This window comes from Melanotaenia boesemani, chromosome 16 (assembly GCF_017639745.1).
Source record: "Melanotaenia boesemani isolate fMelBoe1 chromosome 16, fMelBoe1.pri, whole genome shotgun sequence".
Taxonomy (NCBI): Eukaryota; Metazoa; Chordata; class Actinopteri; order Atheriniformes; family Melanotaeniidae; genus Melanotaenia; species Melanotaenia boesemani.
This window is the reverse complement of record NC_055697.1, coordinates 9187326-9202990: the sequence shown is the minus strand read 5'-3', so window position 1 is coordinate 9202990 and position 15665 is coordinate 9187326. Positions and strand designations below refer to the sequence as shown.

The window sequence follows — 15665 nt, the reverse complement described above, 5'->3', positions numbered from 1 at the left end:
CATAAAATTCTGTGACACTGATTGGTCATATATTTATTAATTTGCCCTGACAACAGTACACGAGTGGCTATTTAGGTGCACTGCTGGGGGGCGCTGATCTTAGCCCCACTCAATTTTCCACTTCCAACACTTTGCAGTGATACTGACTTACAAGAATTTATGTGTCTCAGGACAAAGCACCAAAAACATCAGCTAGATTCATTTTCTAATGTGCAATGAAAATTATAACAAGAGAGAGTTAAAGATGTGTACAATGGTCACCTTTCACGGCCTCGCAGTTTCTTGAATTTTTTTCAGTGCAATTTTCATGCTTTTTTTTTTTTTTTTTTTTTTACAGCGCATTGTGTTCAGCGTCCTGATTGGCTGTAGACCATTGTCAATAAATCTCCTCTGTGCCGTGTCTCCTGTACAGCACAGAATATGTTCAGCTTGCCAAATTTACATAAAACTTCGATCACTAGTGGTGTGACTCTGAAATGTTTTATAGGTGTTTAACAAGAGAGAAAAGTGTGAAAATATTAGTGCCTGTCTGAGAAAAATGTATAAAGTGTGTAGTGAGGGGTTTTTACAGCCTTAAAACATCTATAATAATTGTAAAACATAAAGCTGACTACTCGTGTCACGATTTTTTTCCTTTGGAGGAAATGAATCATTAATTAATCTTTTTTTTTTTAAATAAATGAATGATCCACAACTACTCAGAGCATAGCAATTTGTTTTTGATTTAGAAATATCTCCCAGAAAATCTGAGTTTTGTTGTGACAGCCCTTTTTAGCTTCTCTAAGGACTTGTTTTTCCAGACCAGCAACACAGCTGCAAAATGTTATGATCTGTTCATTACACTGGGTTTGTGGGGAGACTGAAGCTACAGGGACAGTTGAGGCCGTTCCTACATTAAAAACACTAAAAAGACATAAGTCTCAATCTAAATTGCTATGTCAGACTGTTTATGTTATTCATTAACACACAATTATTTTTAGTGTAAACACCATTTGTGCACTGAGGGAAAAGGCAGCTTAACAATAGTTTGTGTTAAAACATTTTTTTATGGGGCAGCTGAAAATTTCCATTTGCCTTTTTGTAGCTTTAACAACCACTCAGAAAAATACAATCACAAAAGCAACCATGGTTTGCATTTACTCCTCTACACACACACACACACACACACACACACACACCCACACACACACACACACACACACCCACACACACACACACACACACACCCACACCCACACACACAAACTTAGGCTATGTCCACACGGCACCGAAGCCGGTTCAGGGGTGAAAACAATGTGAAAACGGTGGCGAAAACTAGGAGAAAGGCTTCAACGTCCCCATGACACCGCTGTAGTACATACTTCAGGCTGTGGGAGGTGCTACAGAGTAACACGCCAAAGCTAGAGCAAAAGAATACATGCGCGGATAAAGGCTCACTGCGTCTTGCAGGAAGTTCACATTGGAAACAGAGAATAGAAGATAGCTGAGGATTCACTGCGAGTCAAAAGAGAAACATTTCTTTTGACTAATGAAGTTGAGCTTCTTCTCCTCGAGTTGTGCGGCTTCGCTGTCTGCACATCACTGCAGACAGTAGAGGACTCAAACCGATCCACCTTAGTACCTGGCTTCAGACATGGTCGGTTTCATGGAGGCTAATCCCTGACTTCGTGGGGATGAAAGGGTGATTTGCTAAAATACTTTTGTGGTTTTGCTGAGATCCAGCGTCGTGGGGACGGCCCCTTAGTTATGTACACAGAAAAACCATGAGCAGCTTAGTCTTAGGTAAATGTGTAGGAGTGTGTAAACATCATTACCTTTATAGAGACCAGCTGTTGATGCTTTTTGCCTCATTTCACCTCCCACATCTGCATCTGTTAACATGAGAGTACATAGAAAAATTGTTACCGCGGCTTTCTCAGCTATTTTGGGTGGTACCCATTTACTGTTTATCACAACACTTTTTGGTTTCTCACTAGTAAACTACGCTAAAAACATGTCTAAAACAGGCTGAAAAGAAACGTCCTTAATGCAATAAACACATAAGAGGTGAAGAGTCATTACTTAGATCATTACAATCTGCTGAACAACAAATAAAGTTTAAGTAGATATGTCGCCACAGGTTTCAGTCTCAGGTGTCGGTGTTTACCTTGTGTTTGGTGTAAGTTCATCAATTTTAAAAAAAGTTTTACAAATGGATGGATGAAAACCTGCAAATCAACAAATTGTTGGCTGCAACTACACCATCATACTGATAATTTATATGTCAATTAAACATTTACCGATCTGATATTTTGATTTTGAAATAAAATATATTATCCGTTCATTTAGGTGGATTCCTTTCTTGTAAATTAATATATTCTGGCCATCATACAAGGAAAAAAACACATGTCTAAAAATACAGAATTCATTAATTTAATGCATCTTGTTTAAGCAAAAGGAGGAGTAAATTTACTTTTTATAAGAACAATGAAATATACAAAAGACTTTGCTGGATCTGATGGCACTCTGCTCTGGAACGTCTGAAGAGAGTGAACATTCCTGAATGTTGTGACTGAACAACACTGGGACTCATAATCAGAGAACAACAAACGATCACAATCAGGTGGAGGAAAGTGATGTTCTCATCTTCACCTGAGAGTTTCATCCAGATCGGTACTGCTGCATTTAAAATCAACGCTTAACCCTTTCTACATGAATTTTTAGGTGTACCACCTCACCTGTTTTCTAATCTTTCCGTTAACTGAGCTGGCAGGTTGTAAATGCAGTCACCTTTACTTCTATGCACATAAAGTCCTTATTGTCCTTTATTTCTAAAGCATGGTCAGCCAGAAGCACATCACCTGGAAAAGTTTCTGCAGTAGTCCACTGTTCTCTGGGATGTGTTTATCCAACATATTCACTGCACTGCACCAAGACGGAAACAAAGGATGAAAATCTGCTCGTTAATTTCCTTTTTGTCAATGATCCCAAAGCTGAAGCTGAGGACACAACTCGGGCAAAAAATGATAAAATGAAATACTCATCAGAAATAATGACAAAGAGATATAAACACCTAAAATCCAGTTGTACATAACAAAGTACGTGAAGGACACTTTTGTACGTAAAAAAGACCACAGCAGGATGTTTGCTTGTTACCTGCAGTTGCGCAAAATCATAGATTAATAATGTGCATTCGTGCATCACCAATCAGGAGACACTCTCCCAAAATCCCTCCATTATTGTTATAGCACTTCCTCCAGGAGAAAGCTTTTCCTCATTCTGAGAAAATTACAACTATTTGGACTTTTGATGGGTACAAACCTTATTTATAGGTACGCAAGATTAAAGTGTATCAACACCCCTTGCACTTTGAGTAATTCCACCCACTATAAATGTTTGAAAAATGCAAGAAGCTAAGTGTTTTTGGGAGTGCTATGGGTGCAATGGTGAGCAGCAGGCAAGCTGTAGACCAGTCATGGGTGAGTCATGACTACATGAAGCAGGATTTATGCACTGACATGGTCAGCACAGCAGGTATTAGACTGATGGAGAGCGATACAAATTCACAAAGCACCTTACATTTACTTTTTCTCGAAGGCTTCACATTTACTTGAACAGCGACATGTTGTTTTTTAACTGGACGAGTTTGACTGTCAGCATCTTTCTTCTAATGGTAACTCGAGTGGTCAGTTTGATAGGCAGCCTCAAAGGAAACATGGGTTTGGATATGACTGCATGTCATGATTTTAGATTTATGATACAGGCATTGTAAATCTGAAAAAGAAGTTATGGGAGCAACATTACAACAATTAGCTCATATCAAATTCATGATTAATGCCAATAAAATACTCTGCACCATTAGAGTAACCTAAGGACAATAAAGTGGTGCATTATCATTTTAGCATTAGTATTTGTGAAAAACAGGCTACATAATTTTTCTGACTTATGGTAATCTGATGAGTCTGAAGGTTTCGTGGGCTTGGACCAGCAGAAGGAGCTAAGCAAAAATGACTGGCTGACAAAAAAACTCTGGCTGACATCTCAACCTCCACAACGTTAGAAAAATTCTCCTGTAAAAAGAGTATATTGCAGATCACCCAGCCATCTGCAACCAGTCCCGAGTCATATGAGGATCAGACAGAACGATTGCTGTCTGATGTTACCCTTACACCCCTTACAAGCTCAAACCTGAAACCACTGTAGCAAAATACTGAAAAAAACACAACCACCCAGAAAAAGACAAACTTTCTCTGTCTGCGAGGTGACGGTGCACCCTCTCTGTGATTTGGAGAGGGGGTTGAATTTTCCATCTTTCATGATGTACAAGAGTCCCAAATTATGTTTTTTAAATGCAAAAAATAAACCTGGCTTTAACCAGTAAATGTCATTATGAGACATTTTTAAAACACAAAACTTAAAAATGTATTATTTTTAAAAAAAGATTTTAAAATGTCAGTTTTAACAGCAGAATTGGTTTTCATAACAATAAAAACATATGGTGCTTTAAGAATGTAATAACTGATCAATGACCATGTCAGGTTGGGTTGGGTTTACACATTAAATTATAACACTGATTCATTGAGGTATCATCAAAAGAAGGACACTGAAATCAGGCAATTTCCCCTGAATAGGCTGTATGCTTTAAATAATGTGGACTGTTGCAGTTGATCACAGGCAAATCTTGTGCTGCTGAGGATTATTGTCAGCCATGGATAAACACACATTTGCTGTAGGCATGATTACCCATCTTTCCGTGAGTTAACACTGCAGTAAGTGACTAGTTTAAATACATTCCCATAATATTTGGGTTTGTATGGAAAAGAGGTTTGGTTATATGTTTGTGCTACTTTCGCTGCAGAGCTGGAAACTAAGTCCTCAGTGCTACAGTCGGCTGGCTGTGGTCTCAGTAAGATGCTGCACAAATTTGAGCTCAACAAGGTATTTTTCTTGCACAGTGAATGGCTTGTTTGCCAAGTGCTCTTGTGAATATGCTATCGCCAATTGTAAAGTTGAAGAAATGCATTACATCAACTTGTTACGATTCATGCTTGAATTTCAGCAAGACACAACGCTGACATGCTCACTCAGGGGACATTTTGAGATGAATTTGCAACACAATAGGCTGCTGCAAACAACCAACCTCACCATTAAGATGGAAAATTCCACAGAAACCAGCAGCTTTTACTGATTGTACTGACAAAGGGCCTCTGAGACATAACTCGGCAAATGGTAGATGTTGAATTAGCTCAGATTAATCTGTGTTGTTTTTCATAGGATTTGCTGGCAGTGAACAAAACAGAGATCATCTTGTAGCCTTCCCTTTAACATGTTGTGAAGCTGCGGCCAGTTTGTTCCCTGTTGCCAACTAGCCTGAGGCCCACCCAGAGCTAGACCCTGGCGGAGCTTTAGCAGGGGCAGTATTAGAGTGACAGCCAGTAACAGCTGTTAAGGTGGAGAGGTGAGACTGAGAAACGACAAATGAGGTTCTTTTACTAACGAGACTTGGCCTCATCTCTGTCTCTCTCTGTCAGCTGCAGCAGTGTTATCGGTATGCACCTCGCTCTGCTTCCTCTCAGCTCCGCAGCGGCTCCAAGGATTCTGCCTCCAACACAGTAATGCAGGGAAAAACGCTACTCAAATGGCGCTGATGTACCAGCAGTGTCATCCTCTGCCCCTCAGACTGCAACAGAATTTCATGAATATCAAAATACACAACTTAAAACATATGGAGAGACTTTGGTTTCTTGTCATTCATTCACAGAATTAATGTTGCTCTGTGTATCACCACATGCATAATTGTATTAGCTTTCTATTTACTTCATGCTTAGTTGCCCTTTAAGAATCCTAATCACTCTGCTGGAAATTGGTTGTGTTCCTTTGACATATTAATCATTATGGTGAACTATTAAGCTACTAAAACAAGATCAAATGAGACTTTACAGTGAAATGTTGGCTAAGCTAATATGGTCTATTGTCACTTTTTCTCAGAAGTAACATATTTCAAAACGACTGCACTATGTTAAATGGAGCTCAGTGATGGCACCAAACATTTTTTGTGAGGAAAATGAACGAAAGTAGGCCACCAAACACAGCAAAGCTTCGTAGCAGGCATTAGAATTTCAGGACGCCGCAGTAAATCAAGTTAAGCAGGAGACGAAAACAAAAACATTGACTACAGCTCTTCAAAAATGTGCAGTCTATGCACTTGATCTGGGGATTTTGCTTGAATTTGGCTGTTGTGTATGAACTCCACATAGCTGAAAACCCTATAGAAAGTGAGATTTTATGGGTTTCTTTGCAAAGGTGGGGCAGGTTTGCCTTTAATTTAAAAGTGATACTCTACTTTACATTTACATTATGTTCAGTTTTCAAATCAATTTCTCCTTTTGTTCAGTTGAGTCTAATACATAAAAAAAGCTTCATTGATCCCCATTCTTTATTCGTAAGAGATACAGAGTTGTGTTGGTCTCAGGTTCCTACTCGGCTATTTTCCTTTTCCTCTTTCACTGCAGGGACTGATTGATGCAGGGAAGTGTTACAGTATGAAGCAGTATCGATTTCCTAACACAGCCTTGTGACCACCCTTTTTCCTGATGATCCAATTCACTGATGCTACATGCTTGCATTATACTCAGTGGGATGTTTGCTTGACATGATGAAGTCAGTGCTATTAAACTGCCAAGTTTTAGAGACTAAATTAAACAAAGCTCACACTTGGGATAAAAAGTACAGAGCACATAACCCCAGCTTAATTTTCTCTTTTCAGATGGACTGGCTCACACCTGAGATGTGAAGTGTGTTATGTGAGCCAAGGTGTTTTCCCACCTCGCTGGTGGTGGGGAGAGATGCTGCACTCCGTTGCCATGACAGCAGAAGTTCTCTTTGTTCTTGGGTTCCTGATGAGCGGAACTCTGTGTAATCCTATAGCAACCTTACCAGTGAGCCGAGATCGTATAGAAAGGGTGTTGACCCAAGCCAGGGAGGACAGACATCAGGACAAGCAGGCCTCTGAGGAGCAGTTGGATTATGCTGCTCAGCAGCGACCAGAGGAAATCAATGATTTTGGACCCAATAGGACCGCTTTCAACCGTGTCAGGCCAAACTTCAGCTCCCTAACACGGAAATCTAAAGGTGGTAAGTCCCAGGAGTTATGGAGTGAACAGGACACCCTTAACCAAATAGATGAGGGCCCCACCAGTGATGTCACTCTCTCTCTGGACACCATTGATGAGTATGCCTATCCAGACTACAGGGGAAAAGGCTGCATGGATGAGAGCGGCTTTGTGTTTGCCATTGGCGAGCAGTTCACCCCAGGCCCTTCAACGTGCCCTTGCCTCTGCACAGATGAAGGCCCCCTGTGCACCAAGCCAGAATGTCCCAAGGTCCACCCTCGCTGCATCAAAGTGGACACCAGCCAATGCTGCCCACTGTGCAAGGAGAAAAAGAACTACTGTGAGTTTCGGGGCAAGATCTATGCCTCACTGGAAGAGTTTAAGGTGAGCCATTAACTACATTCACTACTTGATATGTTCTAACTTGAAAGAAGTGCTGACAGAACACTCCTCGCCATCAATGGAGTTTATCACAAGCACTGCACAGAAACTGGTAACCTTGCCTTACAGCATGCGAGCGAGCACACAGGCAGATTTATAATGGCAAAGGTCAGCACTTGTCTTTTTTCCTCACACAACAGCAGAATATTACCGGAGGATGAATTTAGCCATGCAGCTTCAGCAGTGTTTCCCTATTCAGTTTGTTGATTCAGAGTTACACTTACAGTAATGTTACAACTCTGTTGAGCACACTGCTGCATGTGGGCGTTTGAGAAAGACAGAGATACATCAGCGAGGTCTGTACTCTTTTATCTTCTGACACTTCTTTGAAACTCTTAACTCAGGATTGCACCACAGTCTTAGTTCCCCCTCTCTGATGAGATGATACATTTAACAGCACCTAATGCTCATTTTTATGTATGTCTCTCACCAAAAGATTGAAGCTAATATAGAATGTCTCCCTCTCACTCAGTGTTGCCGACAGCTCTTTGTTAAGTCTGCACTGAGGGAATTTTACAGAGGTCTCCACTTCCACAAGCAAACGTCAGCCTTTGAGCTGTGTGGAGAGGAGGTGCTTTGAAACTAAGCAACAGGCAGGATTTTATGCTTGATTGCTACATTCTGGGGCATTGTGCTAAGTGCTACCTCACTCCATTTTTCACCGTGGAGAGCCATGCGGAGGTGCAAACCTCTGCAATGTACAGCAACGCTGACAGACTGAACCTTTCTTCCCTTGTTAAGACTGTAGGTGTATTTATGAGAGGCTGCAAATGAAACAGGCGTTGTAGGCACTGAATGTAAATCAAACTGTGCGCTGTTAGACCCAGCCTTTGCCCCACATCTGGTCTATTTTGAGACATACAAGAACACTTGGATAGCCATGTCATTTCTAACTCTGTTCACGCACCGAGAAAAGTGGAAGCATCTTTCTTTTGTTTCCCATTCCCATTGATTTCTCCTTATCTTCTGATTGAATAGAGGAGTTCAATTCTCGACTCAGCCCAATCTAAAATGAGGTGCTCATTGGCGATGAAATTGAGAGAGCTGAGACTTCCCAATTGATGTGGCTTTGTGACACTGAATGCACTCTCTCCTAAACAAGCTAGACAGAAGTCTTGTATAAAGCATTATGACTGAATGTGTGTATGTGTGTGTGTTTGGGATACAGAGATAGTCTTAGAAAGACTTAACTGTAGCAAAACAGACAATGCAACGAACGTAGAGCCAGAGATAGCAAGAAATTAATTAAGAGGCAAAGGTTCTGTTTGTTTGTTTTTATGTGTTTCTATGCGTTAACTTTTTATGAGGGTGTTAATTACTGCTTTATGTTCTCCATAATACAGGTGTCTCCATGTGAGAAGTGTCGGTGTGAGCCAAGCGGAGAGGTGCTGTGCTCTGTGGCTGCCTGTCCTCAGACAGAATGTGTGGACCCAGAGTACGAGCCGGATCAGTGCTGTCCCATCTGCAAAAGCGGTGAGCGTGGAAGCCGTTTCTTTCAACAAAGCTGTGGTGAATAGTTGATTCCAGTACAACAAGTGTCCTATTTGTGGCTGCTGGCTTGCTCCAACAGCATACAACAGGATCAAATGTTTTTGCTTAAGGGCACCTCAACTAAAACAAATGAGGGCAAGGTAGCATAACATTCATTTTGTTGACAGGGGGCACGCAGCATGCACTATGGAGTGTGCAATATCTTGCCATTGAGGGTTGTATTTATTTTAATTAAGTTTTTTAAAAAATATGGCTAGTGTTATGCAACCCTGGCCTGTTTTTGTTTAAACAATAGGCTCAGGTGTCATTTTCAGTCTTGATGGTGAATTAGACACAAGCTGCTATAGAGGTGTTTTTGCATTATGTACTCTTTTATTTTTCATTTACTTTATGATCCCTTTGGTTTGAGAGCTTTGGTTAAGAAGGAGGAATTCTGCATCTCAGAGTCGATTAACTGAAGTTGCTTTGGATGATTCCCGACAGCATGTCCTAGATTGTGTCCCCTTGTTTTCTTGGTGTGAGCGTAATGCAACATGGCAATGTCAGCAACACTGCTTCCTTCAGCAAAAAGAATGATGACTTGCGATATGTATGTCTGACTTGGAATCTTAAAGCCGTGCAGGCTTTTATATAAACAAGGACAAATTATTTGCATGAAGAAAAAATCCCTGCTCTACGTAAAGAATGTTTCGTCTGTATGAGCCACAGACTAGATGACAGAATTGCTAATGCCAATTTTGAGTAATATGTTTGCAAGCAACATATTTTTCTTTTCATGCTGTTTGTTGAAACCTTTACATCTTAAATGATTAATGAAAAATATGAATTTCAAACTGTCATATATAAAGCCTTATCCTCATGTATCAGTAAAAATGAGTGGGTTAAATAAACAAAATACTCTCTGAATGCATTATTTAGCGAATGACTACCATCTGCTCAGTTAATTTTAATTACACCCAAAATATCACATTAGGATAATTAATTTTAAACTCATAGAACATTAGCGTCTACATATAATGAAATCTCATGACTAGTTATTAATCAGATGCTGCTCACTTCCAAATTAAAACCCTGTCTCACAACCTCCACTGATAACAGGTTGGAAAAATTGGTAGTCATGGTGCATTACTCTCTCTATTAATATTTGCCTGCTGTAATCTTGGGGAATACATGTTGGTCTTTTGTTCCTTTTTTTTTTTTTTTTTTTTTGCTGTTCACCAACTTTTTACATATGCACATATTGATCACGCTGAGAAAATGCTTTGTACAGACTTTAGGCAGTGCTCCATCTTTCCTACTGAAATGCTCAGTGGACTTAATGAGTTCAAATTTGAAAATTCATCAGTCTGTTAGACACACATGGATGCAATACAGCATGTGCAGAGATGTAGCAGACAGAGGAGTGCATGCATCTGTATTCCAAAAGTTCCCACCAAATCTGTGGGCTCATTCACCCGATAAGGATTTTCCATTTTAAGATGGCATCCGTCTGTATTACCATAAGATTACCACACATTACCATTCTATAAACACATCAAAGACACCAAGTTACCTGACCACAACTAACACCCCGACATATAGAAATACATGGATTACGGATGTATTTTGAGATTCTGTGGTTAAAGAAGGATTTTCAGAGAGACTGTATGAAGAGTTTTGTAACAATTTCTTTGACTTTGGAGAAGCTTCCTAGAATTTTGCCCTGGATGGCATCATGCAGCTTTTTTATTTTTGAAACTCAAAATTAAATCTGCAAACTCTTTGCAGGCGTTTGGACAGAGTTGTGTGCGTGGTGTGTGTGGCGGGGGGTGGGGCTAGCTGCAGGCTTTGTTCATGTTTTACCACGGTCTAGCTCAAAAAAATGTTGCTTGGTTTAGGGGAAGGTTGGTAGCTGAACTGAAATTAAATTCAGAGTCAGCAAGATTTTAAGTGTAACTAAATTTATTTAATCATATATTTTTAATTGACACATAATCTTCAGAGCTTTCAGCCGAACTATGATTTACAGACAGTTTATTCCATCTGTGGTCACTCACTGCTCGAGTAAAATCATGAGTTAAATATAATCTAATTATCTACTCAAGTACTGTATAAAATGAGTTGAATCTACTATTTAACTCTGAGAAACAACATTCTATAAACTTTCAGTGTGATTTATCACGCAACAAAAAGGACAACAAAATCTTGAGATCGGAGGTGTAGCGAGCTGAAAGTCAAGGTTTCCAAAGTCATGAAGTTGGCTGTGTTTAAACCTACTGATCACAATGATAACTGATCCTTGACTCATAGCCTACTCTGAAGAGGTTTCTACAGATAAAATTACATTCTTTATTTTTTTTAAAAAAGTAAGCGCCATCCTGTCATTAATTTTGTTCCTGATGATCTCCCAGACGACATTAGACAAAACTATAAAATCTAAGCTGATGTCTGACAAAATCTCACTGGCAGTGAATAAATATATTGATTAAAGAACTGACAGAGAATCAACCAGTTTAAAAAAAAATGTATTGGCACATTTGGAGTGCTGCAAAGACTGTAAAGACTCATAGGAAATGTATATTCAGTGGGAGTGTGCCCTTCTGTGATTGCTATTTAATTAATTTTGTCATGTGTTTCACTTTTGTGTTATGTTTGCATTCAGACAGTGTTTGAATATCGTGTTATGTTTTAATCTTGTGATGCAGCTGGCACAAGCGTGAAGGACAGTACAGGGAGAGAAATCCTCCCTGTCACTCTGTATGTGATAAAAACTGAAGCAATTGATCGGCATTAACTGTGTTATCATTATATCTCTGCACCACTCCCCACATATACTGCAATCATAAAAGAGAAACTGGAAAAATAGACTGTTCTTTGTTTTCTTTGTGACAATACTACTAAGTGATGGACAGATAAGATCACAGTGAGCATGATATTATTGCAATAAAGAAGATGGCTTGTAGAAAATGAAATCATGCAAATTTATACATGAATATAGTTAGTTCTGGTGCACACTTATTAACGCTACCATTTCCATCCCAACTGCACTCATAATTATAATTTTAACCCTAACTTTACTTTGGATAAATACTGACAGCAGAAAGTAATATATTGGAATAAAATAGTCGACTTGACTCATTAGTTAGAAGAGCAAGTGTCCACAGATGGAATAAACTGTTGGCCATCTATGAATTATCAGTCCAGCGGCTATGCACAAATGCTCATGCTAAGTGCACATGCTACAAAGGACGGAGATGTTGCATTTTGAATGCATTTATCTTGGTTACAATTGGTTCTGCAATTGTCATCCAATTTTTTCTATTTTTTTTTTTTTTTTACATTTTTTGTTTCAAAAGAATATACTGACTACATGGATGTAAGGAAGGAAGGAAGGGAGAAAGGAAGGGAGAAAGGAAGGAAGGAAGGAAGGAAGGAAGGAAGGAAGGAAGGAAGGAAGGAAGGGAGAAAGGAAGGGAGAAAGGAAGGAAGGAAGGAAGGAAGGAAGGAAGGGAGAAAGAAAGAAAGAAAGAAAGGATTTTGAAATTTAAATTGTGACCTATACTGTTTATTTTGTTTCTATCAGCTGGGAACTGTTTCTACATGTTCGTGTGCAGCCACTATGCTGGCAGGGAGAACTCTGTGTACATTGTGGAGGTTCATACATTATTTTGAATTAGAAAATGTAAAATACTAGCAAAATCACAGTAAAAAACTAACTGTACCTGTGTGAGAAATGTCTGGCAACAACTAATAAAACAATCATTTAGATTTGAAAAAGCACCAGAACATCCCTGCTACATCCATCCATCCATCCATCCATTTATCTTTTTATACTATTGATCTGGGGTCGGGTCGCAGGGGCAGCTGCCTAATTACGGAAGCCCAGACTTTCCTCTTCCCGGCCCCATTTGCAAGCCACCCTGCAGAGAAAACTCATTTCAGCTGCTTGTATTCGTGATCTTGTTCTTTCAGTCACTACCCACAGCTCGTGACTATAGATGAGGGTAAGAACTTAGATCAACCAGTAAATCGAGAGCTTTGTCTTTTGGCTCAGTTCCCTCTTCACCACGACAGACCGATGCAGAGTCTGCATCACTGCAGACATCGCACCAATCCGCCTGTCGATCTTCCGCTCCTTCCTTCACTCACTTGTGACCCCAAGATACTTTAACTCCTCCAACTGGGGCAGGACCTCATTCCTGACCTGGAGAAAACAGTCCACCTATCCCGGTCCAGGAGCATGGTTTCAGATTTGGAGGTGCTAATCCTCAACCCAGCCGCTCTACACTTGGCTTTTTTCCCTGGCCGACATCTGCAGCGAATCGCTCCAACGAGAGCTGAAGACCACGACCCGATGAAGCCAACAGAACCACATCATCTGCAAAAAGCAGAGACCCAATCAACACCTCGGCTGTGCCAAGTAATTCTGCCCATAAAAGTTATAAACCAAATCTGTGACTAGGTACAGCCTTGGCAGAAGTCAACCCTTACTGGAAACAAATCTGATTTACAGCCAAAGAATTGCTAGCTTTTAATGGCCAAAACAAGCTTCAGCTCTAATGGGCTCGACACATGAGAGGCGATGTCGCGCCTTCTCTATCATTTCCTATAGAACTTGAGCGATGAGGCGAAAATTGCTGCTCTCTTCCAGCCAAGCAACAGGCAACATTCGTGCATGTGAAACGTTGCACTCGTTCATGTAGACGTGTACACGGGGGCTAGCGACGCGACAAAAGGAAACAGAAAAATGTTCAATTTTTGTTGCTGTCGCATGGCACTACAACCAATCAGCAAGGGGCTTCACTAATTGACCAATGACAGCAGGCTATACTGCGCAGTCTGAAAACACTTTCAGCGTGGAAAATAGATCATTTTAGCTGGATCTGACTTTTCCATACTTTACGCAAAGATCATAGCGACATCAATAAAAAGGCAGCCGTGTGGTACCAGGGAGTATTTGTCCGAACATAAGTCCTGGATTTATCTGGATCAGTCTTGAGGTCTGTAGTTGGTCACCCTCCTGTGTGTCGAGCCCATAAAGCTACCACTCTGATAGAAAAGGATTCATATGTTACTGGTCATAAAATTGATAAAATGCTACCAATATCAACACTAATGTTTGTAAATTCATGTGGAATCAGTAATGATAAAACTTGATTATAAAATGCTATTTCATGGTTCAGAGTTTCATAACAGACTTGTGCAAAATGTAAGCTAACCACATCTAAGTGATCTCATTTATGTACATTAGTTTTACTGGGCTCATCAAGTACAAAAAAAGTCCACAACAAAGTTACTTTTAGGGATGCACTATATTTGATACTGATATCGTAAATAATATGAAAAATTAATAATTGTGTCGCCTGATACACATTGTCATAGAGAAGTGTAGTGATAATACAAAAGAAAATCTGTGTGCATACATATCCCTTAATGCATATAATTATGTTTTCTGTGCTGTTTTAAAAGATGAAGCATTATGACAGAGTTTTGCATATTGAGATGTAAAGTGTCACTTAAGAGATTTTGCTGCCTTTGGAAATCGTAAGACCTAAGTTTGCCCTTTCACTGGCCTAGATCTGCAATCTTTCTTCAGTCTTGGTAAAGGGCTGTTAACCCTTTAGAAAACTGAACAGTTTCCATCCATCTTTTCATGTCAATTGATACAGTTAACCACTGTACAATTTGCTGAAGAGTCTGGCTCTGCCAAACAAAACAAAACAAACAAAAAAAAAAAAAAAACAGGGTGAACACAGCATTCTAGTTGGGTATGTACTCTTTGATGACAGTGCACAGAAACCTTCCTCTTCATTCATTTTCCATACTCACATTGTCCAATTAAGGGTCACAAAGGGCCTGGAACCTTTGCCAGCTACCACCAGGTGAGAGGCAGAGTTCACCTGGCTGACAATCCTTTATAAAGCCAAGCATAAAATGAGAAAAACAGCCATGCACTCTCACAGTCACTTGTAGTGTTAGGTTAGACTGATCAGTTCTCTGACTGCGAAAAGACTGTAGTGGCTGCTTATATGCAAAAAACATGCAAACTGTAGTCTCCTGGTAAAAAATACTGTTTACAGCATTTTTTCATCTCATGTTGTCAGATGCCATATTTGGATAGCTTTCTTTAGGTTCTAGGACTTTCAACCAGTCATGTTGCAAAATTATAAGCTTGATGACTACATGGCTCTTCTTAAAATATATCTTGCAAACTTCTCCCTCAGTTTTTTTCCTCAGATTGTTTTAACCAAAAAAAAAGAAAAAAAAAAAGGGGGAAAAAAAGACATTTCTTTTTTGTAATTAAACTGTTTCTATTTTTCAGCAATTAGTATGTCATGACCATGACCAGGTGTCAGTAATTACACACCGAATACACAAAAATAAACACCCTTTATTTGGAGAAATAGGATTATCCAATGAAAGCCTCCCCTGCTATGCAACTCTGTAAAAAACCTTGGTGAGCTGGGTTAGTGGAATTGGGAGATTTTGAAATTTTAGAACGAGTGCCCTCTTTTACCTGGTCGTATTATTTCCTTTTACTTTGCTAAAATTAGAAGGCTGTATCTACATCGCCATACAGCCTCCATCAACCCGGTGTCATGCTCTTTTAGTGAAATCTACAATAACACTGAGGTCCTTGTGAAGAAGTAGAAATAGCCTTTG

The 15665-nt window shown here is 39.8% G+C and overlaps 1 protein-coding gene across 2 annotated transcripts in view; it reads left to right on the top strand.

Annotated features, from left to right (window-relative positions):
- vwc2 (von Willebrand factor C domain containing 2) overlaps positions 1-15665 on the top strand; it is a 39353-nt gene that overhangs the window by 9924 nt on the left and 13764 nt on the right. Inside the window, exons 2-4 of one of the 2 annotated variants that reach the window (XM_042010495.1) lie at positions 4838-4917; positions 6746-7475; positions 8876-9005. In XM_042010495.1, the coding sequence (XP_041866429.1) occupies positions 6825-7475; positions 8876-9005 (781 nt within the window). In that variant the 5' untranslated portion in view covers positions 4838-4917; positions 6746-6824. The remainder of the gene's footprint in view (positions 1-4837; positions 4918-6745; positions 7476-8875; positions 9006-15665) is intronic. The other variant, XM_042010496.1, reaches the window with a different exon arrangement.